Source organism: Stegodyphus dumicola, chromosome 1 (genome assembly GCF_044657685.1).
Source record: "Stegodyphus dumicola isolate Sdum_Otavi_A_Nest chromosome 1, ASM4465768v1".
NCBI lineage: Eukaryota > Metazoa > Arthropoda > Arachnida > Araneae > Eresidae > Stegodyphus > Stegodyphus dumicola.
The window spans coordinates 76,764,804-76,789,245 of record NC_140768.1 but is presented as its reverse complement, the minus strand read 5'-3'; the positions used below and the strand labels follow the sequence as shown (position 1 = coordinate 76,789,245).

The following is a 24,442-nucleotide window of genomic DNA, read 5'->3' as shown; positions in this document are numbered from 1 at the left end:
AATTTTATAATTTCTGCATGCCATTTTACCAGATTTAAACTGATGATCTATAATCCGGAAAAAATCGATAATCCGGAATCGCCGAAGTCCCGATGAGTCCGGATTAACGACTTTTGACTGTATTATGTTCTACATTTTCTTTTTATATTGTGCATGATTTTTTTTATGAGGAGGTATGTTGTAATATTTTGTTTTTATGTTTATTTTGATTACTTTTCAGTTTATGAAAGTTTTTTTGATTTTTATTTTTATTCTTTTATAGAAGAAAATTTGCCTGATTATAGCAGGTATAATCATCTTAATAATTTTGATAGTCCTCATTGTCTATGCTTGTGGTGGCTTTTGAAACAGCAGACATCAAGTTTTCTTCTTTACACTGGATATTTTGGAACGTGTTAAGTGTGTTAACTATGCAGATTCATAACCACACAGTCAGATATCTTTGTAAATACAAAGTATTATTTTCATGATTTTTGATTTATATACATATTGCATCATAAATTATTACCATTGTGAATACATCATGATTCCTTTGTGATTTAAAATGTCATCCTTTTCATGCACAATGTGTATAACATAAATATGTGTATTTATTTATGTTTTATTTAATTATGTCCCATGATGAAGTCATAATGCTGAGAAGCAAAGAAAAATTCATATGTATAATAATTATGAAAGGGAACACATCTATTATAACAACTAATATACTAGTTTTTAAGAAATTTTTATGTGCCTTATTTAGTAAAATCTGAAAATATATAGCATGAATAATCAATCATTTATCTTCAGTATATTCTGCTGCATATTTCTTCATTTTTAAGGGTACATTATTGGTCACTTTTTTTTTAAGCATTTTTATCTAAATTATATTGAAATATTTAAGTGTCCAGAGTGCGACACGTATGAAAGTGTTTGACTTTTTAAACTTCATTGCTAATTCAGACTCCCTGGATTCAGATACTTGTATATCTTTATATGTACACTAATATAGTCATCATAAACACATTGCAATGTCAATAGAGGCAATAAAAAGTGTTCCTAGTTTCTTGTATAAAATGTTTATATGAGCATTAGCTACTTAACTTAGTAAAAGTGATCTCTTTTATGTCTGTTGTTTGTTCTATTACTTCCCCCCCTTTGGTAGTTTCCAAAGGCAGCATTAAGTGAAATTTGTATATAATTTTATCCAGCTTCTTCTGGTTTTATATCATTTTATAAAACTAAAACTTCATATTTTGTTGAGCATTTGAAATTCTGTATTTATTCATAGTTTTAACAGTTCCTTCAGCAACATAGTTTTATCAATTCAAAAAATTTCTGAATACAAACCTCATTTTATTGTGTGTAACATTTTTTTTTAATTCAAATATTTTGAATACATATTAACTCTTTGGTTGTTATCACAATCTTTTATCATAACTCTTCTCTCATTTGCATTACACCAGAGAAACAGTAACTACAAAAGTCACTTATTTTTTCTGCTGTTTCTTTTGTTAATAATACCCATTCCCATTACAGAAGATTAGAGATAAATGTTTTGAAAGAGAATTGTGTACCTCATTTCTTAACAGAATATTCATTTTTTCATACCTGCAGCATTTGTAAAATTATATCGATACACAGAGCCAGATTTAAACTTGATAAAGCCCTGAGTTATTTTAGATATAGAAGCCCTAAGCTATTGAGATATAGATAAGTCTATAATATATTTTAATACTATTTATACCATATTTTAATTTGGACCTTAAGCTATAGCTTGTACATAAATCCGGCCCTGTCGATACAAAACTGAATGACATTTAATATTTTTATGATGTCAACATGTAGAGTCATTAGGTTTATTTTTTTAAGCAGGGAATGTGAAAAATTAATGCTCTTGCTAGGACTCGAACCTGGACTTCTTGAATATGTGCCATGTGTGCTACCGTTACATGACGAAGGCATGCTGAAAGGAGAGAGAAAATAAATTAAACATAAACTATTTCTAAATAAAATTTCTAAAATTGTTTTCTTGTTTCCTTTTCTGAATGTGCAAGCGTATAAAATATTTTAAGCTATAAATAATAAAACACAAATCTTTCATAATTAATTGTAATTTTTTTTTTCCTATCAATCTAAAAATTTATCTAACTTTCAGTTTTGTGTTACTTTTCTTGCAAAAATATAACTTCCTAAAATGTTGATTGAGAAAAACCTTAAGGCAAAGCAAAATTCTCATTAGCTATTCGTAAAATTTTAATAGCCATTGTAAAAGCTTCTGTGTTCATTAAATTCAGTTTTTCCCATTAAGTCTTACAATATCGAAAGAATGTCTACTCAACATTGGATTATTTCCAGCAATGATGTCAGCTCAGCTAATTGTGCAGCTGGAGCAAAGATATGCTTTATAAGTAGCACATATTTGTGTCTTTTTTTTTTTTTTAGAAGAAGAATTCATTCTCACAAAAGGAACTTATTTGTGCACATAATAGTCTGAATGGGAGTTGGTGTTATTCGTGATCACTAAAAAGGAAAAAGAATAGCAAATAATATCTAAGTATTCCTTAAACTTTCTGTAGCATGTAATGAGTTAATCACATGGATATTTCCGTTATTGTTTCTCTATATAATATGAATATAATTTACTTTAGAAAATTCTCCATGTAGGAATTCTTTGATAGGATTTCATATTCATCATTTAATAATATGTGTTACACAATTTTGTAAATTGTGGTTCAGTGGCCCCCATTTTGATGGCAGATATTCCTTTAAATGCTTTGCTATGATTAAATAATCTGTATTTATATAAAATAAAATAAAATTAGATTTTTCAGTTTTGTAATGAGCATTATGTATAATTATTAAAAATATGAAAAACATTACTTGATTTTAGATATGTGAGTATTTTTTATTATTTGAATTTCTCTTTTAACTATGAAAAATATTCCTTTAGTCTCTTGTTTAACATTTTTCAAATTCAAGATGTTAAGGTAAAGACTTCTCTAAGGCAACCACCTATGTTACCAGTATCTTAAACTTAAATACAGTATGAAGTCCAAAATCCATTAAATGATCTAATAACCAGACCTCTGCACTATCAAGCAAAAAAAAAAAAAAAAAAAAAAAAAAAAATTATAATCCCTAAATAAAATAATAAGCAGCTGAATTGCTAGCTAAGCATAGTCTTGAATATTTTGAATTTGCTGTTAAAGGGTGACACAAATAGCAAGCAGTGAGGGTTTAACTAGAAGCAAGATAGCCAGTTCATTTGCACTGTAATCTGAGAGCATAACACACTCAGCTTTGAGCTGTTTGAAGTGGCTGTCACTCTTTGTGTAATTCTCAATGCGGTATCCATAAGGAAAAAGTTTGGAGATAATAACTAAAAAGCAAACCTGCAGTCTCGACATCTCACCTCAGGATCTCCTTTGTTTTGAAATCATGTTTTTCATATATACTTCCCCTTCTCCTACAAAAGAAAGTAGTTGCTAAATGAAAATTGCCATTATGTGGTATTTCCTGAAGAACATATCTTTTCAAGAGTTTTTCCTGTAATAAAAGTTTCATTTAGCTTTAATGGAATATTACTTTTCTTCTACTCTTCTACTTAACTTGCTGTTTGAATTACTGCCTGTTGTACATGCTCAAGACTTGCAAGATGAATTTCACCTGTGTTTTATTTGGCATGAAATGAGAAAAACAGTAAACAGAAATAAAATTAATTGTTTTGTTTCACCAAAGAGACTCTTGGAGATGTAGCAGTGTTTTGAAGAGAATGATGTTTCTGGAGCTCTTGAAGTGGTCTGTGACAGGATCATAACTGGAATGCACACCAATCTAAAATTTAAAGTTAGAAACATCCAAGAATTTTTTTAAAAATTTCTAGGAGGAAAAAAAAAATCTTTAAAGGTTTTGCTGGTGTTTCTTGAAATATGTAGTTTTTCTGTAAGCATTGGTTTAAATTAAATTTTGCCTAATTATAATATTCAGTGATAAAATTTTTTGATAATCTATCCCTGGTCTGTAGCTGTGATTTGGTAATCTGTTGTAGCTACAGAATGTTAAAAAAATATGCTCATAAGACAGGAGTTGTCAACTTCTTTATTAAATTTCTTTTTGCAAAAATTTATGTGATTGTGCAAGACTAAAATGTATATGACAATTTTCAAATTAAAATGTAAGCTAATTAGCTAAAAATATTTTAAACAAGCAATAACTAATTGTTTTGAACAAACTGCATTCTTTAGATATTGTATATATATATATATATATATTAGCAATTATATAAATTATAATTAGTCTCTTTGTGGTATTGTCCTCTTATGAAGAAATGTTATGTGTTTATCCTGAAGTAAAAAATTTGTTTTTATGAGTTCCACTTCTTCCCTACAAGGGAAAGTTTCTGTCATATTTTATCACTTATGAGTGGTTCCATGTAAGCTAATTCTGTTAACAACTAAATTGAATGAATTGACTTTCCTTTTCTTTCCCACCTTCCATCTTACTGATTCTTTTTTTTCCCTTAAAATATTCATTGCCTGTCAATGTACAGGGTTTTCGCAAATGATGTATACAATTTGGGGTTGCTTGTGGGGAAAAACTGTACAGTGAAGAGTCTGTCAAGGTTAGACATACAGTACAAATTTTGTACAGCACAATCATTATATCTTCATATGTGCACCATTAGTTGCACATATGATGCACAAGCAATACACCACTTCCTGCCACATATCCTGCAGAATGTCATTTATGACCTGTTTAAGTGCTGTAATAATGCATGTTCAAATACCATCAACAGATGTAACTTTAGTCTTTTACTTCCTGTGCCCGCAGAAAAGATTCTCTCTCTTTTTTTTTTTTTTTTTTTTTTTTTTTTTGATTAATAACTAAAACCATGACAGAGACATCATTTCTGTTCATTGGATTCTACATGCCCTGCTACTCATCACAGTCTGAAAGTAGTCTAAGGGTCAAACTTTGACAATTACCACTTTCCTGTGAAAGGAAAGGGAAAAAAAAAAGGTCTTGTAGGTTCATTGCATTTTATTGTGAAATTGTATACATCATTTTGTTGATACAATGTATTGTAACTGTGACTAACTGCTATTACTACTTTTCCTTTCTTGCTAATTCTATTTTCTTCTCCCTTCTGCAGAAGAAGATCATGATCATGATCTGTGTGATCATCTTGGTGGTGATACTTGTGTCCGCCTTGGCTGGTTCTCTGGGAATGTAATTCTACAGCTTGCTGCACCTCTTACACATTTTACTCATTCTACAACCTTACACTGAGGGAAGTGAATTTCAAATCTTTTTTCTTCCCAAATTGTTGGTTGTCAAGAAAAATAACTTAGTTCACTAAAGGTGCCATTACTAACAGGTAGTGCTATCCCACATTTCTGAATGTATGTATTGTAAATCTTAAGTTTAGGAAAAATGTTCTAGAGTGTGACACCTTAAGGCCTGGAGTAAATGAAATTTATTTATTAGTTAAATTTTATAATTGTTAATACAGTATGAAATCTTAACAATGTGTTCCCATTTCTTGTGATTTCAGATGTGAATGATTTAAAAAAAAGTGTTGAAATGTCAATTATTTTGGATATACAAATTGTGATTCAGATTATAATTGGCTGATAAAATATTATGAAAGTACTCGTGAAATATGTATAGTTTAACCATTTCATTTAGAAAACTGACGTATCAGTGTATGTATTTTCTTTAACACACTTATTTTGTTTAATTGTAATTAGACATTGGAAACTTTTATAAAAAAAAACTTTTTGAAGTGTTCTAAAGAAGGAAGTATAATTTGCTTTTACAAATCAATGTTGTCTTGATTGAATACACTTTTTTATTTAGTAATGTTTGAAATTCCAACTCGTATAGAGTAGCTATTGTGAAATTTTTATAAATTTGATTTTTTGTTAGTTCTTTTAATGCATTTGTATTTGTTTATATATGCATATATAAGTGCATGTATAAACAAGTAATATTTTATCACAGGCATTTCAGTGTGATATAGGCATGTATTTGTTTCAAAATTACAAAATTTAACATCTCGATCATAATTTAATGGTACATAAGTCATTATATTTATGACTGTAATAGTAAATGTTTATAAGCCTGGCAGACTCTGTGATGTAGCCATATGTACCTGTTGGCTATGTACATATTTATACGTGTAGTGTTTAAAGTAGATCTTCTTTATATTACACTCTTTGAATAATTGGCTTTCAAACTGAATGTTGGATAACAAATTATATACTGTAATTTGTGGTGTAGCTTTGCAAGCATGCTGTAATATGTATGAATAGATAGAAAATTGCAGTATGGAAAGAAATCTGCGGCTTCTAGTAAGCAAAATGGTGATTTGTGTCTTAAGTGAAAGAACGCACACAATATTTTTAACTTCTTTTTTTGGAGGTAGATTTTAAAACAAATACAGTATCTTTTGAAATTTTTTTGTCCATGGTATATTGATGCAATTGTTGAAATTTTAATTTCATCTTGTGATTAATATTATCGTGATTCACATTTACTTTGTCTGGAATGAATTTGTCCTCCTCTGTATGTATGTTAATTTATTGTAAAACCATATGCTGAGCTAAGTAACAATCTTTGTACTTTATTATGTATTTTATACTATGTAAAATGTAATTATACTGTAATAAGTGCTTGTCCTAGAACAAGAGTGTATCATGTGGAATTTGTGGCTTTTGTTTTTTTTATGTATCTCATGAATAATAAATACTTTGTATGTGTGAAGTTGATGATCTCATATTGATCATCATTTCATCACCATTTAGCGATATTTAGAACCTGTCAATTAAAAACAAATTTCATTGTTCCACAGAATATGTATTATCGGGTTTAATACTTAAAGATATGAAATATCTGGTCATCATCTTGCCTTACATTATATAGCAATAATCTTCCTACCATCTCTGTCTTTCCTTATGACCTTTTGATGTTTTAACGCATGCATGATGTACCAGTTGTATAAGCAAGTTTCATGAATTCTCATCCTAGCATGTCTGTTTTGTTGAATTACAGATTTATTTCATTCTCTTTTATTATAGAAAGATAATGGTTCTTAATCTTTTGTGCTGGTATTCTGAATTCAGAAATCAGTTAAATTTTCCATAATTTATAATAAATGAATTTTCTGTCTATAGAATATTTTAACAAATTTATTATTCAAAGATAACATGCTGTTTGCTAACAGAGGATAATAGATAATAATGAGAAACAAAAAATTCTATTTTCATTATAAATTTTAATATATATTAAAATAATAACATGACAAAAAGTTTCATTTGAACAATATGAATTTCAAAAAATTAAACCCATCCGATCTTGTTTGGTGAAATTGCAAATCTGTTTCTCTCTGGTGCTTTCCTCTCACTTCAGAGAAAATTATGCATTGCTACTTCAGTTGACTGAAGGGTCTGTTAAATGCTTATACACTTGTGATCGCAGCCGGATAAAGACTGTCTGAGACTAAGCACGAAAAGATTTTGGTTCCCCCCCCCCTCCACATACATTTACAGTATAATGCCTGTTATTTTTCCCAGTTCTTTTCTTTTGGTCTTGGTTTAGCTGTACCATACCTTCCATGGTAAAATCAGAAATGAAAAATTTCTGTGGTGCCACCGTCCTAAGCATGCTTAATGGTACTTATTTTGCTTAATGATAAATCCAGCTCTGCTTATAATTCTCACAACAGACATTTGTTCATACATTGTGCGTACAAGATATTTGGCCCTTATATTAATTAGTATATATACTAATTAATATAAGGGCATAATCATTTTTTCATATCTTTTATGAGAAAATAATCAATTTTCATATCTTTTATGAGAAAGAAATAACTCAATCAGAATCCCTTTGTTTGGTATTAACTTTTGTTGATCACATTTGTTTAAAATTATGTTACTTTTATGTCTTTATTTGTGATTGGATTTATTTGCATTCCAAATTTCATGAACCCGTAAGTATTTTTAATGGGATAGTTTTTGCATAAAATCTGTGCATAGAAATATAAGTAACATCTGAGAAAAATTTTACTTAAAATACGATAGATTAAAAATAAATGTTTTTGAGTAAAGAAGTCTAAAATAGGTATCTGATTTTACTTCATGTTACTAAATAATGTTTAAAGTTTCCAGTATGCCAGAATATGAATTAAAATTATGTCATAACTAAATCTCCAGTGTTAACTTCAGCTATAAAGAAATTTAAAGAAAATCAGCTTCCTATAATGTTTCTATATTCTGTAAAAATCAAAGTTTAAACACAAAGAATGTTATATTTAACTTTATGAAAATATCAATAGATTATATTCTGAGCTAAAGATCAAAAATAAAATATCAAATAGAAAATATTTAAGTTTGTTTTCTGAGATAGTGTTCAGATTCCAAGTTTTCTCATAAATAAATATCATTAAGTTTTTAAATACAAAAAATATAATCAGTTTATTTTGCATAGAATAAGAATTTAATTCATTTTGATTATTGGTATATAAAATCATATGTTCTGCTAAGTACTGTGGTAACTTGTTAGCTTAACCAAATTTTTCCATCACTTTAGAAATCCTTGAAAACTAAAAACGCCAAAATAGAAAACTAAGCCACAAGTCGACAAGTGCAAAGAGTAAAACAGCATATAATGTTTTAACCTTTTTTACATAATTCAATGTAGATGGTTAACTTTTGCTGTAATGCTGAGTGTCAAATTAATTTTTAAAGTGTTTTGAGGAGGGAACATTATTATTATTCAAATAGTATTTGAAGGTTAAGAACCATTATTCCACAGCTCAGGCCCAAAATAAATGTTCTTATTTCCTAGAATTTCCATCTACAATTTTAACTGAAATACCCTACAATAAATATTATTCATTGTGATGTAAAAAACATTCTGTTTATTGTATTTCCATCTGAGGGAGTTATGTGGGGTAGTACTACCTTAGTTTTTGGCTTAATATTAAGTTAATTTATTTCATGTTCAAATATTTACAAACTTTTCTCATCTCCATCTTTGCAGTGCCACTTAATGTATGTTTAGGCTAACATATTCTCCCTTGTGCATTTCTGATTAAGGAAATTATTGGAAAATAGCTTTTACTGCTAATGAATCTTCAACTAGAAAAATGGATCATAATAAATCTTTATAGAAGATATGTCAATAGTTAAGTGTTTTTGCACGCTGTGTCCTATGTTTTCTTGACTTTGATGTTTTTGGTTAGATCTTAAGTATATATGTATTCCAAAATATGACTGGTGTATTCCTTTAATAATTTAAATTTATATAGCTTACTTTATTTTATTCAAAAATGTTAATAGTGCTTAAAAGAAAAAAAAGATGCAATTTATTTCTTTATTATATACGTAATACTTGTCTATTTTTGCTACAAATTATTTAATTATGCTGTAAACAGAAGTAGGAATAAAATTAATTTGTACATATATATTTCACAATTGTTTTTCATAATATACTACGAATGAAGCAAACAGAATTTGTAATGGAGAAAAAGATTTCGTGATTAAATTTTATGAACTGTAATTTATAATGCCAAATGTGATCTTGTAAAATATTCTTATTTTTTAAATTACTTTCTTCGAAATTAGACCTGTTAAACATAAAATGGAACGTATTCTCTTTTGGGCTACCAATAATCTATTATTTTTCTATTTTGTAAGATTATTAAAAAAATAGAAAATGGTTATTGAACTCTTTGCTTAGTTTAGAATCCCCTTAAAAATGTCAAGGCCTTATCTGTTTATAAAAAGTGAAATTTCCCATCCTTGTTCATCATGTCAAATATTTGCTATCTAAATATTGTAGAGAAATTCTTCACCTCCCTTAAACACAGGTCTTTTAAAAACGTGTAGACTAAAAAAGAACAGACAATAAATATTATGTAATTTTATTAGGCTGGGGGTATGATTTATGTCAAACAAATTAAACACTTCTTTTTTTATATTTTTTATGTGTTTGGTGTTAAAAAAAGAATAGATTTTTTTGTGATCAAATTTAGTTATGAATAATATGCTAGTAATAAAGCACATCAAATGAAATTTTATCTCAAAAAACCCTTCTAGGTATATTGGGTTTAAATGTTGAAAAATTATTATTTTTATTTATTTTATCATCAAGGATTACTGTAAAATGATTCTTATGTCCTTTAAATTCAACAACTTCTGTGCATATATAACATTAGAAAAGCATTAAAAATTATGTAGTTTGTTAATTTTTCTTCCCTCTACCAACCAAAGAGCTCAGCAATCAGCAAGCTCTGAGAAAGTGCTGCTTTTAAATGAAGTTTTTTTTAATGCAAGTTTCATAATTTTTTAATTTGATTTATTTAAAAATGATGGTACCCCACTAAACCCCTCGGGGGGAGAAGAATATATTCTACTTGAATTTGGGGGTACACCAGTATTAGTTATTCAGGTGGTTTTGTTTAGTAATACATAAATATATAAAAGCATATCTATTCAAAATGTACATATTAAAAAAAAGAAAAAAGAAAGAAAGAAGAAAAGAAAGTAGAAATTTGAAACTGACTTATCAAAATGTGTCCTTTGAAATAATTGCTTATGTTGCTTTTAAAGGAGGAGAAATTTATCTAGATTCTGTAGACTGAGTGGTACATATAGAATTTATGCAGAAATATGCCTTCAGTTGATACTTTACATTGCAGATTAAATTAATATTTCAAATGTATGATGTTATTTTACGAAATTGTTGAAATATTTTCTCCCTTTCAAATATTGTTAACATGCCCATACTCGAAAAATTCTGATGTTAGGAAGATAAATTACCGTTAAATTAAGCACTGTCATAAATTTTGGGTTTAAATCTTTGGTGAGCCACTGCAAATATAAATGTCCACCTACTTGCTTATATTGATTTTTATTCGCAGTTACAGAAGCCTTCATTTATTTATGTATAAATATTTATTAATGAAACTATTTAACCTGACAATCTATAATCTGAAATTTTTGTTATAAAACATGTATTAGAATAATAATTACATAAATCTGAATCAGAGCAGCTTACATTTTGGGGGGTTATATTGTCACCTGCTCTTAATGTAAAATATATAATAATATGTACCTAGATACATTTTCAGAAGACTTGTTACATTTTAATTTGAAATAGGGCTTATTCTGTTTGAAAAAATGAATAAAATATCATTTAATTGAATATAAGAAAACTGCACTCTTGTTTAAACAAATTTTGCAGGTATTTGTGATCTTGTGTGGAGTTTAAACTTATGACTTCAAAAAAGTTGTACCATTTATCTTTCTATCTTTGGATATAATTATAGTTTTTTCCTTCAAAAAATGTATGTCTTTCTGCACATTTTTAAAACAATGCCTAGTGTTAAATTCTGCATAGTTTAATATTTATATGTATACATATATATTACGGCATGACTGCAAGCCACTGCCATACAGAAATTCTATTTCTGTCTAACATAAAAGCAGTGATGTTCATCTTGGAACATTGTTCTTTTTGAAAATCTTGTTGTCGTTTTAGTGGCCACTTCAAACTTGTAGCATAGAAAAGTAAAAGGTCCCACTGAACTACTGTCCTTTTCACTTTCTGGTGTTGTCATTCCACCAAATCATTCCAACGTTCAGTGTAAATAATATTGTAAATACTCGGGCATAGTTATTATGAGAGGGCTGCTTCGGTGACAACACTGTAGAAGACTTGGTCTGGGAATGACATAGATGTTTCATCACTGTGCTTCCCCTTTTTTTGATCTGAAATTTGTATTTATAAAAACTTGTGTGAATTCTTCTGTTTTACAAGTCAGTATATGTAGAAATTCTGTAAAGATATAGAATTTTACCAATCAAAATGTCAGCAAAAAATGCAGTATATGGTATGATATGTTAGATGCATTGAAATTTACTGAAATGTGTTAAGACCTTTTATTAGAAATATAAAAACAACCCATAGCAATTACAGTTGAAACATCTGTTCCCTTCTGTACAATTAGGTAGCTACGTGTTGTAAAATGTTGAGGAAAATCTGTATTAAAATAGTAGAATATCAATATCATAATGTTCAGAAAATTCAGTAGCTTTATTTTGATAAATTTCCTTAAATGAAAGCATTTTTGAATGCCAATTATAATAGTATATGCATTGTACATAGATATTTCCTGTGGTATTTAATTCACTTTTTTCATTATTTTATTAGGCGGAAAATAGTTATTTGGCATTAAATCATTTTCTTTAGGAACAGGCTAATATATTTTATAATAATTATATTAATTTGGGATACTTTAATCTATAATCGCATATTATTTTGGTAGGAAAATAATTTTGTAGCCTTTGTATTGTTTCTGGTGATATTTTACTGCCTTTTGTGGAAGAGCTACACTGTGTGTTAATATCTAACTGTAATAAAATAAGTTATTGTATTTTTTTAGTGTCTTAATATCTTTATTATTATAAGAATATATTACTAACATTTTCTTCTTATCTATAAAATGACTTTGTAATTCTTTAGCTCTTCAGTGAAAGGTAACTAATATAGTAATTTGTACTATTATTTAATATAAACAGTATTAACTATTCCAGTGCTTAATTTTGGTTCATACAATGCAATGTTGTGAACTTATATCTAAAATATCAGGAATAAAAGTACCTTAATGTGGCATTATATCCTTCATTGCCTTTAATCAATGAATTACATTTGTTTCAATCAAATAAATAGCTTGACATAAACAAAATTTATTTAGAATCTGATTTTCGTAATTAATCTTTTAAATGATACAGTTATGACACTTATATTTTTCAGTAGCATCTATGTTTCTGCATAAAGGCTTGACTTGTTATTTGACTAAGTTCTACAGTTATTACATGATAGATAGTTATACTGAATGCGCATAATTAATTGATCTCATTTAAAAGTTGCACATAACCATATGGCATATCGATTTGTTTTTAAAAATTGTTATATGAAATTAAATACCTTATTAATTAATATGTGAATTTAGTATCAAATAAATTATTACTGTAATTACTCAATACCATTTGCTGTTTTCAGCATTTCTGAAGTTATATGATGAAGAATGCAAGATTAAGATTCATAGCATAAAATAATCATTCATTAAAGTTACATTGTTTAAAAGGAAAAGTGTAATGTCAATTGCAGTACAACAATTGTAAAAACAGTCCATTATGTCTTCTGTATGAGCTATAAAAAACTGGTGATACAATTAGCTTGGAGGCATAGATGACAACAATGTTTGGTATTTACAAAGTTATGAAAACACTGTAATCAACATTAAATTTGATATTCTAATGAACAAGAGAGAGCCCTATTACTGTTTTATTATTGGCATCAGATTTAATGTAAGATTGCATGTGCCTAATTCATTGTCTAAACCCGAAGTATCTTATTTGCCTAAGAGTTAATTCTGCATATGACGTTATAGTGTGATTAACATCTTGTCACACCAATTAAAAACTACTAAAATTCATTCTTGCATTTTCAGTAAACATATTGTCTTTGAATTTTTTCCTAGTATTTGTGATTGGATAAAAAATTATGCATGTTCAATGTATGTTTGTACAGGTACAATAAATAATCAAATTGCATATAAATAATCAAATTCTTAATTAGAAGTAAGTATAGGGCAGTAGAATGATCAGATGAAAAATAATACCTCTCTAATATGAACAAATAATGTTATGGGCTGTATATATATTTCTAATTAAGGCTGGAAGTTTTCTCCTCATAATGTGTTGAAGTTACACATGTTACTTTCACACTGTAGCTCTCCTACAAGCTTAATAGATGACATTCTCTTTATTCAACATGCAAAAATTGTAGTTTTATTGAAATTTTACTATTATATTCTAATAAATTCAGTGCATCATTATGTTTACTTTTCCCATTTTTATCAGATAGAAATGCATTTAATTTTTTAATTCTTATAGACTTCTGTAAGTTATTGTGCCTTATCTGTGTGACTGTAACATGTGGTTCAAGTTGGGACTCCACTTAAATCTTGTGTACAGAATGATAATTCCTTTAATACACTAAATGATAGAGTAAATTTCTCTTCAGAATATTTGTTCCTCAATTTATGCATTTTAAGAATGGATTATGTAGAATTTATTATAATTTCTAATCAGTGTATATGATTTTATGAATTTATTATGTATATGTATATAGTATCACTCTTATTGTAAATACAAAATATGAATTAATGTTTTTACATTGGCTCATTGCTTTGGCAATTAATATTATGCAGGCCTGCCAAATAGAAAGTTTTATGCCTTGGAGTGCATAAGAAATTATTAACATGTATTTTATTACTGTAATTTTTTTCATGTTAGAAAGTGTGTCTAAGAAATGAAAAAAAGCACTTATATTAAAATTTGTAAATGTAATTATTAACTTATTTATTTGTAATAGTTCCAGTTATCAACATAAATATATAATACATAATCTGTTAGTTTAATTAAAATTTAAATTACCTGCTATTCTTTGAAAATGAAATTAAAGGAAAAGAATTAAAACTGTACAAATACAGATAGGTTTTTTTTTTTTTTTTTTTTTTTTTTTTTTTTTTTTTTTATGAATAATGTTTCTGGTTTACTTATGTAAAATATAGATGAAAGAAAAACTAAGGCTTTGTTAGAATATTTAAAGAATTATGAAATAATACAGTTTTGTCTGAAATGAATCGAAATGTGTGTACTGATATGCTATCAAGAAAACAAAAATTCAGAAATATAGAAATTGTAAATAATTTTAAATCTAAACTTTCAGCGAACTGATATATTTTTTCCCCTTCTTTTCTCAGTTTCTCCTCTACATTTGAAATTTGTTAACTTTTTTAGAGTTTTCCTCCCCCCTTCCATTTGAATATACTTCTTTGACGTAAATAGGGAAGAATATTTTATATATTCACTTTTAATGCATGAAATTGGCATTAATGTAAGTTTAATCATTTTAAACTTGAAACATATATATATATATATATTTAATGTATATATAAAACCTTTTATATTTCACCCATTTTAAGGACTGAATGTCTTTACTGTACTATTAAGTGATTCTGAAAGAACACAGAATAAAAGTTCAAAAAATATATTATGACCAGACTTTTGCATTATAAATGCATGGTATATAGTTTAAAGTGCAAAATAAAGTTTACGTTTTAAGTAGCTTACTTCAATTTTAAAGAATGTCATTTAAATTATTGCATTTATAACTGAAATTGAACCTTTAATAAATCTTCATTGTTTGTCTCAATACATTATTTCTTTTTAATGTATATTTATAAAAAAAAATTTAAGTGGCCTTTCAGCTTATTTTTACTTATAAGAAATTTAATACTGAAAACCAAAACAGTTCATAATAGAAACACTTATGTATATTTAAACAGTACTATATCAAAATATATTTAACTAATTTGTATCTGGCATTCATAAAAGGTTTATTATAAATTTTAAAAATTCATAATTTGCACTTAAATTGTAAATAACAATAAATACATTTTTCAGAAGTGTTTATCTATAAAATTTTATTGACTTATGTGTGATGTAGCATTTCAATGATTGTTGAAATTTTTTACTGCATTATTTCACTGAATATGTTATTCTTGATTACTAATCGTGAGAATTCCTACTATTTAATTTAGATACTCCTATGAGTGAAGTTTTGGCAAACCTGCATAAGATTTTAATTGTGTTGCTAAGGCTCATACTGTTTTGTTTATTATTTCATAATATTTCTGTATATTTAATTTATATTTTTCATGTTGTAAAAACATCATCATTATATATTTTACTCTTGTAAGAGTCATTTACACATACTACTGATTATTTATTAAATTATCTTACATGTCATTAATGTAATTTGTCACTTGTCACCATTTCACGGCTTAAAATTTATTAGTGCAATTGTTTCCTACAACAGAATGCTTTGAATACCTGTGACAATTATCATAATGAGTGGTGAAACTTGACTTCACATAAAGTTTCTAAACCTTTCCCCTCCCCCCCTTGTTCAATATTATGTAGCAAATTAATGACTTGGCATTGAAAAGTTTTCTGTTACTGCCAATTTTGGAAATTATGTACAAAAAAAAGTTAATGCATCCAAATTATATTCATGCAAATCAAGTTATTGGAATGATAACTATATCTAGAAATGATTTAACTCATTAGTTCCTTCCATTATTAGAAATAATTTTAAGGAATTATTTGTTGCCTGAGTAATTTAAATCACTTAATGATAAACATTTTAAAATAATATATAATTAGTAAATTGAAAAAAGAAGAGCCTTATCAATTTAACTCTTTAGGAATTAAACTATATTTATGTATTGCATATTTTACATAGTCAATGTAATAAAAAATTAATATTTTCTTAGCATTAGAAATTTAAATTTCTGTAAAATTGTATAAACTTTGAACAAAATTTTGAAATTAAAAAAAAAAGGTGCCTTCCTAACTAAGATAAAATAAGTTCATCACTCTCTTTTAATTATAAGAGATGCAAGATATAGTTAAATAATTTAAAAGGTCAAAAAATCTTTTTTGTATGTTTCATTGCCACATCTTAGTTGGAATTGTCAATGCATTTTAAAGTAAAATCATGTACTGAGATAATTCTATTTAACTCTCTTCATGAATACTGAAGTCATTATTGTGTACTATACTTAAATGTATGAAGTCACAATGAATTAAAAGGCTTAGAGACATGATAAGGGTATTCTGTAAATCAAATTATGATTTTATAGTCTCATCTACAGAAAAAGTTTCTTAAAGAAAGCCCTGTAAGTTGCCTTAAACTAAGTGCTAATCTATTATATATACTAATTTCAATTTGATGTTTTAAAAGCATTGAATATATTGAAAAAAAAAGTTGTAAAAACGCTTCATGATAACATATATGTAACAATATTTCACTATGTGAATTATTATAGTCCTTCACATTTTGTACTTTTAATTTTTTTCCAATAGAGAATATTTAAAACTGTAAATTAAGTCAAGTTTCAGCACATTTTGTTGTAAGAGAGATTGATTTCATAATAGAATGCCAAATGGAAAAACTAAAAATGAATTGCTGGATTCATATACCTTTTTTGCAACAAAGATTGAGATCAATGATCTCACAGTTTAACAAATCTATGTAACAGCTGTTCTATAAGATAGCTTATTGCCAAGAATTTAGTTCTATACTTCCTGTACTTTTTTCATGCTAGATAATTCTTAAAACTTGCAAGTTTTGTTGTTCTCTCATATAAATTTAGAAATCTACAAATTTTTGTCATAGACTGGTCTTTCTTGATGGAATGAGCAATAAACATGTTTAGGGATGACTGAATGCATTTAGGTCCATTTTTTTTTCCATGTCTTTCTAATAATGATTAGATTTTTATTGTATTATTTTATTTAATATAATTAACTCAAATTCATGAAACAAAAACAAATATTTCATGCATAAAATCCATATGCCACATACAGAGGGTACTCGCACATTTTTGTAATGATTTTGATTTTCTCCATGAATTTAAATATTAATTTTAAAATACAAATGTGACAGGCATCAAATTATCCTCTGCAGCATCAAAAATATTTTCTTTAAAATGTCGCAGAAAAATAGGATGGAAGGCTATATTTTTGCACTGCCCAAATACTCTTATTCAATTATTTGAAAAAGATGTGAAAAGTATGGTTTTAATATTTCTACACGTAAAATAAGTGACATAATTAATATGAAAGGAAAGAAATGTCAAAATTTACATCAGACTGGGAAAAAGGCAAAAAATTCATACCCAAAAAAGGTAAGTACAGGTCTGAAGTCGCATCTCACGCTTTAAAGGAAAATCCAGGCCCCCAAAGAGCTGTTGCAAAATCTTTAAATATCTCTGTAGGAACTGTGAACAAAACTATAAATCTAATTTAAAGCTAATCAAAACAAAACAAAAAACATGATGTTCATTGCCTAATGCCAAATCATGTTTCTCAGCATACTTACAAGGAAAGTTTTCCTAAAGGTTTTATGGTTTACTGGATTCTTTTATAATGGAAAACTGGTTGTTGAAAAAAATGTCAAAATTAATTTGGATTACTATCTAAAATATGTTTTAAAACCTTTTTTTTAAAAAAAAAATTCCATCTCTTTATCCAAACAATCTTTACTGTGTTAAGTTTCATTAGGATAAGGCTCCAAGCCATACCTCTAAATCTACTGCTCTATTTTTTGAAAAAATGAGAAATGAAACTGAATTTGAAGCTACTTCCTTTAAATGCATCCCACCCAAGTCCTCTGATGTGTCTACTGTGGATTACTGTGCATTTGGACTTTTAATACAAGCCCTCTATTAGTAGTATACCAAAACACTAGATGCACTGTAGAAGATTATGAAGGAGGAGTGGAATAAAATCAACTCTGATGTTCTGAGAAAAAACTTATTTTGGAAAGCAAGATATAATACGATAGTTCAACAAAAGGGCTATCAGACTGAACATATTAGAAAATAAAATTCTAAGGTTTGTTTATACACTCTTTTGCAAAAATAATTGAAGCACCATGAAGAAAGTCGTTTTTGGTGAAATTGAATATATGTATAAGCTCATACACAGCTAATAAAATGATTAAAAAATCAAGGTCATAGTACCTGTTCACAGCTCACAATCACCCATTAAATGTTCAAATTAGTAGTTAATCGAATCGCCCCTAGCATCAATGCATGCTTGAATTTGTTGAGGCAAGGAGTGGCAGTGGTTTCTAATGTCATCCTACAACACATTCTGCCAGGCATTCATCAATTGTTGCTCCAAATCTGCGATATTCTTGTGGTGCCCGAATCTGGTGGCCTAATCATGTCCCAAACATGCTTGATTGGTGAAAGGTCTGGTGACTTTGCTGGCCAAAGAAGAGTTATCAACTGCACGGAGACAGTCCAGAGATATGCGAGCGGTATGTGGTCTGGCATTGTCTTGTTGGTAAATGGCCCCAGGATGACATGCCATGAAGAGTAATGCAACTGGCCACAGGATGGTATCAACATATTGTTGAGCTGTTAAAGATGTACAGAGGATGACTAAAGATGACCTGCTGTCATAAGAAATAGCACCCCACACCATCACACCAAGGGTTATGGCTGTATACCTTTGTAAAACAAAGGCTGATTGGGGCCACTGGATCCGTCCTCTCCAGACATGAACACTGTGGTCATCTGCTTCAAGAGTGAAGCGGGATTTATTGCTAAACACTATACGATGGCAGCTATGATGATCGGCTGCGACACCACTCCAGACGACTCCACCGATGTTGTGGGGTCAAAGGCAAACGTCTTAAATGCCTCTGTAACCCCGCCTCAGAGACAAGCACCATGAGATAGTGGATGGTACCACAGGAGGTATACACGTGGCTGTAGTGCGTTGAATTGTTGACAAAACCATTGGGACGGTGCGGGCTTGGCGAACAATCATCCTTCTCTTACTATGTTGCCTCGCATTTGTGCTCCTTGGCTTTCCAGAGCCTTCATTTCATCAGCAATTTGCTTGTCGCAACCATTGCTGCCAACATCTTTGCACAGCAGTTTGTGTACGCTGCAGGTGGCAGCCTATTGCTCGGTGTGACCACTCAGCTTCACACAACCCTACAATGCGAACTACGTTCAAAGTTGTATAGTTGTCTGTAAAGTCTTCAATACTGTGGTAATGGCATCTGTAGTTGCTTCTTTACAGAATTACAATGGCAGCAACAAAAAAAAAATAAAATAAAATAAAATAAATAAATAATTTTTTTCCGCCTCTGTGACTGGTCTTATACTTTGTGAATTACACACTAGAAATGTGCGCTATGATCGCAATTCCTGTTTATTTGCCTTGAAACTTTGATCATTTGCATGTTCGATCAAGATGTTTTTGCATACCAAATTTCATCATGATCGCAAAAGTCCTTCTTGATGCTTCGATTTTTTTTTTTTTTTTTTTTTTTTTTTTTTTTTTTTTTTTTTTTTTTGCAAAAGAGTATACATAAATCTTTTGCAAAATCATTACAAAAATGTGTGAACAAACACCCTCTGTATTTCCAGAATAAAATTACATGGATACTGGAAACAAAAATTCTGAACTCCAACATATAGCAACCATAAATATACATTTTTATAGATGAATGAATTACTGTGACTTACCTATTTTAGCAAATTATATAAAAAAAGACGGAAATAGACATTCAATAATGCAAATAAATTGTTATACAATTAACTTAAAAAATTTTAAAATAAGGAATTCGGACAATTTAAACTTATCATTAAAACCATTGTTGAAGTAATGAGAAATTATTTAAAATGTAGTTGACAGAAAAAATACAGCATTTTCTATTAAATTAGCTTTGAACTCTTTCTTTAATTATTTCAGATATAAATAAAAACAATCGCATGTCTGTCCAAATTACTAATCTGTCTTACTCAGAAACTGAGTGCATTAAAAGCACTGAACACAGTTGTTTATCCCACTTTAGCAATTGTATACGTTAGCTGCATTGGGTCTCTTGTATTTTTTCCTATGTGAAACATGAACATGAGGTAGATTCCCATAAAAAAGTTGTCACTTGCTTTGCTACTAGTAAATAACAAAACAATTAACACTATCACAAACTGATTAACAATTCATTAACAGGTGTGATGTACAATGCAATTTCTGTTCTCTACAAAAATACAAATTTATTAATGTCCATGGCAATCTGATCATTTTACATTTCGGAAAACTAGTTTCTTTAAGGGACACAAGCACACTTATTGTTTAACTTCCTGAGCGCTAGTTTAATATATTGCTTTGAAAAATTTCTATCCTGCAGAGTATATATAGAAACAATAAAATTACAGGAATATTAAATCTTGAAGCGAGTTTCCATACCTGCCAAGTCTATAAATATACAATAAGAAGTGATGTCTAAATATCTATGAAAAATTTATTTTTCTTGATAAATTAGGGATTTCCAACAAGGCTGATATTGACCCCATGGGGGTCGATGAAGATCAAGGAGTTGATGGCTAAATAGCAATAGAATTGGCATAATATCCCCTTCATTATAAAAAAGAGGAATAATGTAAAATTCATAATTGTTTATTAATACAAAGCTACATCATGTAGTAAGAAAGAAATCTCATAAAAAGGGGGAAATATTCCCAAAAATTTAGTACATTTTAAAACTCACTTCCAAGACACTGAAAATTCAACTCACAGACCCTATGAAATGTGATATATTTGATCTTGATATTATGATGCAAGAAGGGTCAATTGCATTGAAGAATGATGTTAAAACACAATTATTACTTAAAAGTTTGGAATTTAACTTTTCAACAGTCATCAGCTAGCATTCCAGTTATGCAAAGCAGGGGGCACAAACAACGCAGCTCGCATTACAAATCTACGACCGACAGATATCCCAATAAAAATTGACAGCATCATTGACTTTTTCTCTTACATAACAGAAGCAGGTAATATTTAACTATGAGAAACAAGAGACAGGTTGAATACTTTTAAACAAGGTGATTTAAGAATTAAGAAATTGTATGCCAATTAAAAAAAGTTACATCATTATATCAAGTTCAGTCATCACATTAATTAAAATCAAACTTTTGTGCAGCTAGAATCTGTAGTTTTGCATCTGTAAACTTTTTTTTATTAATTATTGTTAGTGTTAAAAATAGTAATACAAATAAGAAAACATAAATCTAATAAGCAATTTTTCAGAAAACCTTTGTTTGTATTCTTATTCTAATCGTTATCTTTTTAATTATTTAGGACAATTATTATATTATCTATATAACAGGCGAAAAATGTAACTGAGTTGAAACAAGGAAAAGATTGGGCTGCTCTAAATCTCTGTTAAGTAATCTAAATATTTTTTGCAATGTTAAAATTTAGTTGAAACTCTCATATAATTGCTTAAGAGGAAAAGAAAAAATTTCTATTTTTAATAGTAGATAGATGTATATATCATTTCTAACTCGGAATTTTAGAAAGGTTAATTTAATTGGTTTGTTATAAAACAAATGCCACTGTTGCAATTTCAGTGTTATCTGAATCTTTAAATTCACCTTGTGTACTACATTATTTCAGTATGGCATTCAATTAAATCTGCTGGCATTCTCCCTGAAATAATTGGCTTAGTGCTATTTCTCAAAAATTCTTGAATCATCTTTATAATTACAGATAATTTATTATAACTAGATCTTCAATGTTTCTTAGAACTTTTACAAGGAATGTGCAATGTTCTCTACCTGTTAAACTATTCAGCTATTTTTGTTGAATTTTTAACTGGAGATTGAAATCTGAGTTGTTGCTCAAATATATTTATCTCACTATACTGAGAAAATGAACCTGAAGATTCAAGAGTTTAATTACATATCTCATTTACTAAATTTTATTTGCAACTCTTTAATTGACATTTTTTTTTAAATATGCCACCCAGCCAGTATTGTGGTTAGTGACCCCGACTGCTGTAGCGATGGCCTCGGGTTCGAATCCCGGAGAAGGCTTGGTTGTAACTGTCCATCCCTTTATAGGAGGCAACAGTGGCCACCTATTAGGTGCTTCCATAATAAAATGGCTAGTGGCACAAGGCTAATGGCTATTAAATAAAGTGCCCAGTCACTTAAAATAATAATATATTATCATATTTGTTTTTCATTAAATTCAAATTTTAATTCATTCAAAAACTTTTAATACTAATTAAAAGTTTTTCTTTTTTATGTGTTGGTCTTATGTTTATGTGAAAGATTTGAGAGATCTAATACTTGAAAACCTTTCTGTACTTAAATGAAAAAATTCGGTTTCAACTTATCTGTAGTTTTTTCTAATGCAAATCAAAAAAATATTGCTTTGGCAGCTTTGAGATACACTGAAAGTACTAAAAACTGTGGAAATTAAATAAAATTATATCCCCCCACACTCCCAATATCAATTTCATAATATGCTGATTAGGGCAATAAAAGCGAAGTTTCATGAGCTAGGTCTAACTCAACAGTAGTAGAGATTAGGTTGATCGGATACACAAAGAAAGACTAGTACCAAAATTCTCTCAGAAATTTCTAACAAAATGTATATTTCAAATAGATAATTACACTTTTACTAATGATGGACATTTTTCAATATGTTAAGAAAAATTTAATATAAAATATTGTGTATTTTCAAATGCTTGTGTTATTAATATTCTTTAAAGTATATTAAAGAACTACCAACAAATGATTCTATAATTTTCTTTAGTGTGAACTAAGCATGAAGGATATCAAATATAATTAAATATCATGAATATTGCATATTGATTGAAAAACAAGCAATTCTGCTTGCTTGTACATAATAAATACAATTTTCTTCTGTACTTCCATCTTTTTTACCTTCTTTTGCACTTTTCATCAGTTATTCTTTGCCTTTTTGTCATAAGCTTATTTGAAGTTGGACCAGTTGGGTTTTAGATTTGAAGTTGCTGCTACAAATCTTCCAACCAATTTTGACAAATATGCTTTGACATAACCTATAAGAAATTTTATATTAAGTCCTGGTAACCCTGAATGGTAGGGTGAATTGCATACATTTGTAAACTGCAGCTGAAGTTTTGAAAAAAAAGCAAATGATCAGTTGTCTGTAGTATATGGCATTTTGAAGTGACAAGCGTTTGAAAGAGTTGGAAAGCATCTGGGACATTATGACTGTAATAAATCAAACAAAGTATTTCACAATTGCATGAAATTCGTAGTAAATCAGGCAGTAAATCTTTGTAGTCTTCCACTAAGCTGTCCTCTTTCATGAAGAACAAGCCAAACATTAAAGATGATTGTAGACCAGGAAGAACAAAAAATATCAACAGAAGAAAAAATGTAATATTTGTAAACAAGCTAAGATATATTTGAAGATAATAAAGTAACATGTAAAGAAGTAGTGTTTTGTTTTAGTATTTAAAATGCTCTTCAGGATGGAGAGTGGGGGTAGATTCTTAAAGTCTTTTATAAAATTTAGGATATTCCTTATATGAAATATACATATTTTTAAGAAATTTTTTTTTTTTTTTTTTTTTTTTTACTGGACGTTCAACAAGGACAGATAAGAGATGAAATTATCTTCCTTCTTCACTTTTTCAGAACGATGGAAACTTATATCAGTTGTTATAAATTTTGCATATTCTTTGACATAACTCTCTTCATTCTGCATTGATGAAAATTTTCTGTGAGGGGAAAAAATTCATCCACACAGCAAGATGTAAACATAGTGTTCTTGCACTGAAGATAAGGTGAGCACTGTTCGAAAATGATGGAATGAATGTAGACAAATCTGTATTTGCAGATGAAATCGGCATCATACAGAGTATTCAGTTTATCTAAATTTATGATTAATAATATAAGGAAAAAACAAGACTCATTAATTTTTACTCATGAAAAAAATCTGAATATGAAGGAAAAGTT

General features: G+C 28.5%; 1 protein-coding gene across 3 annotated transcripts in view; it reads left to right on the top strand.

Moving 5' to 3' along the window:
• LOC118198019 (syntaxin-1A-like) overlaps positions 1 to 17,344 on the top strand; it is a 380,391-nt gene extending 363,047 nt beyond the window's left edge. For 2 of the 3 annotated variants that reach the window (XM_085816453.1, XM_085816458.1), the window contains one exon: positions 263 to 17,344. In XM_085816453.1, coding sequence (XP_085672579.1) covers positions 263 to 346 — 84 coding nt within the window. In that variant the 3' untranslated portion in view covers positions 347 to 17,344. The remainder of the gene's footprint in view (positions 1 to 262) is intronic. The other variant, XM_085816457.1, reaches the window with a different exon arrangement.
• Positions 17,345 to 24,442: the final 7,098 nt, after the last annotated feature.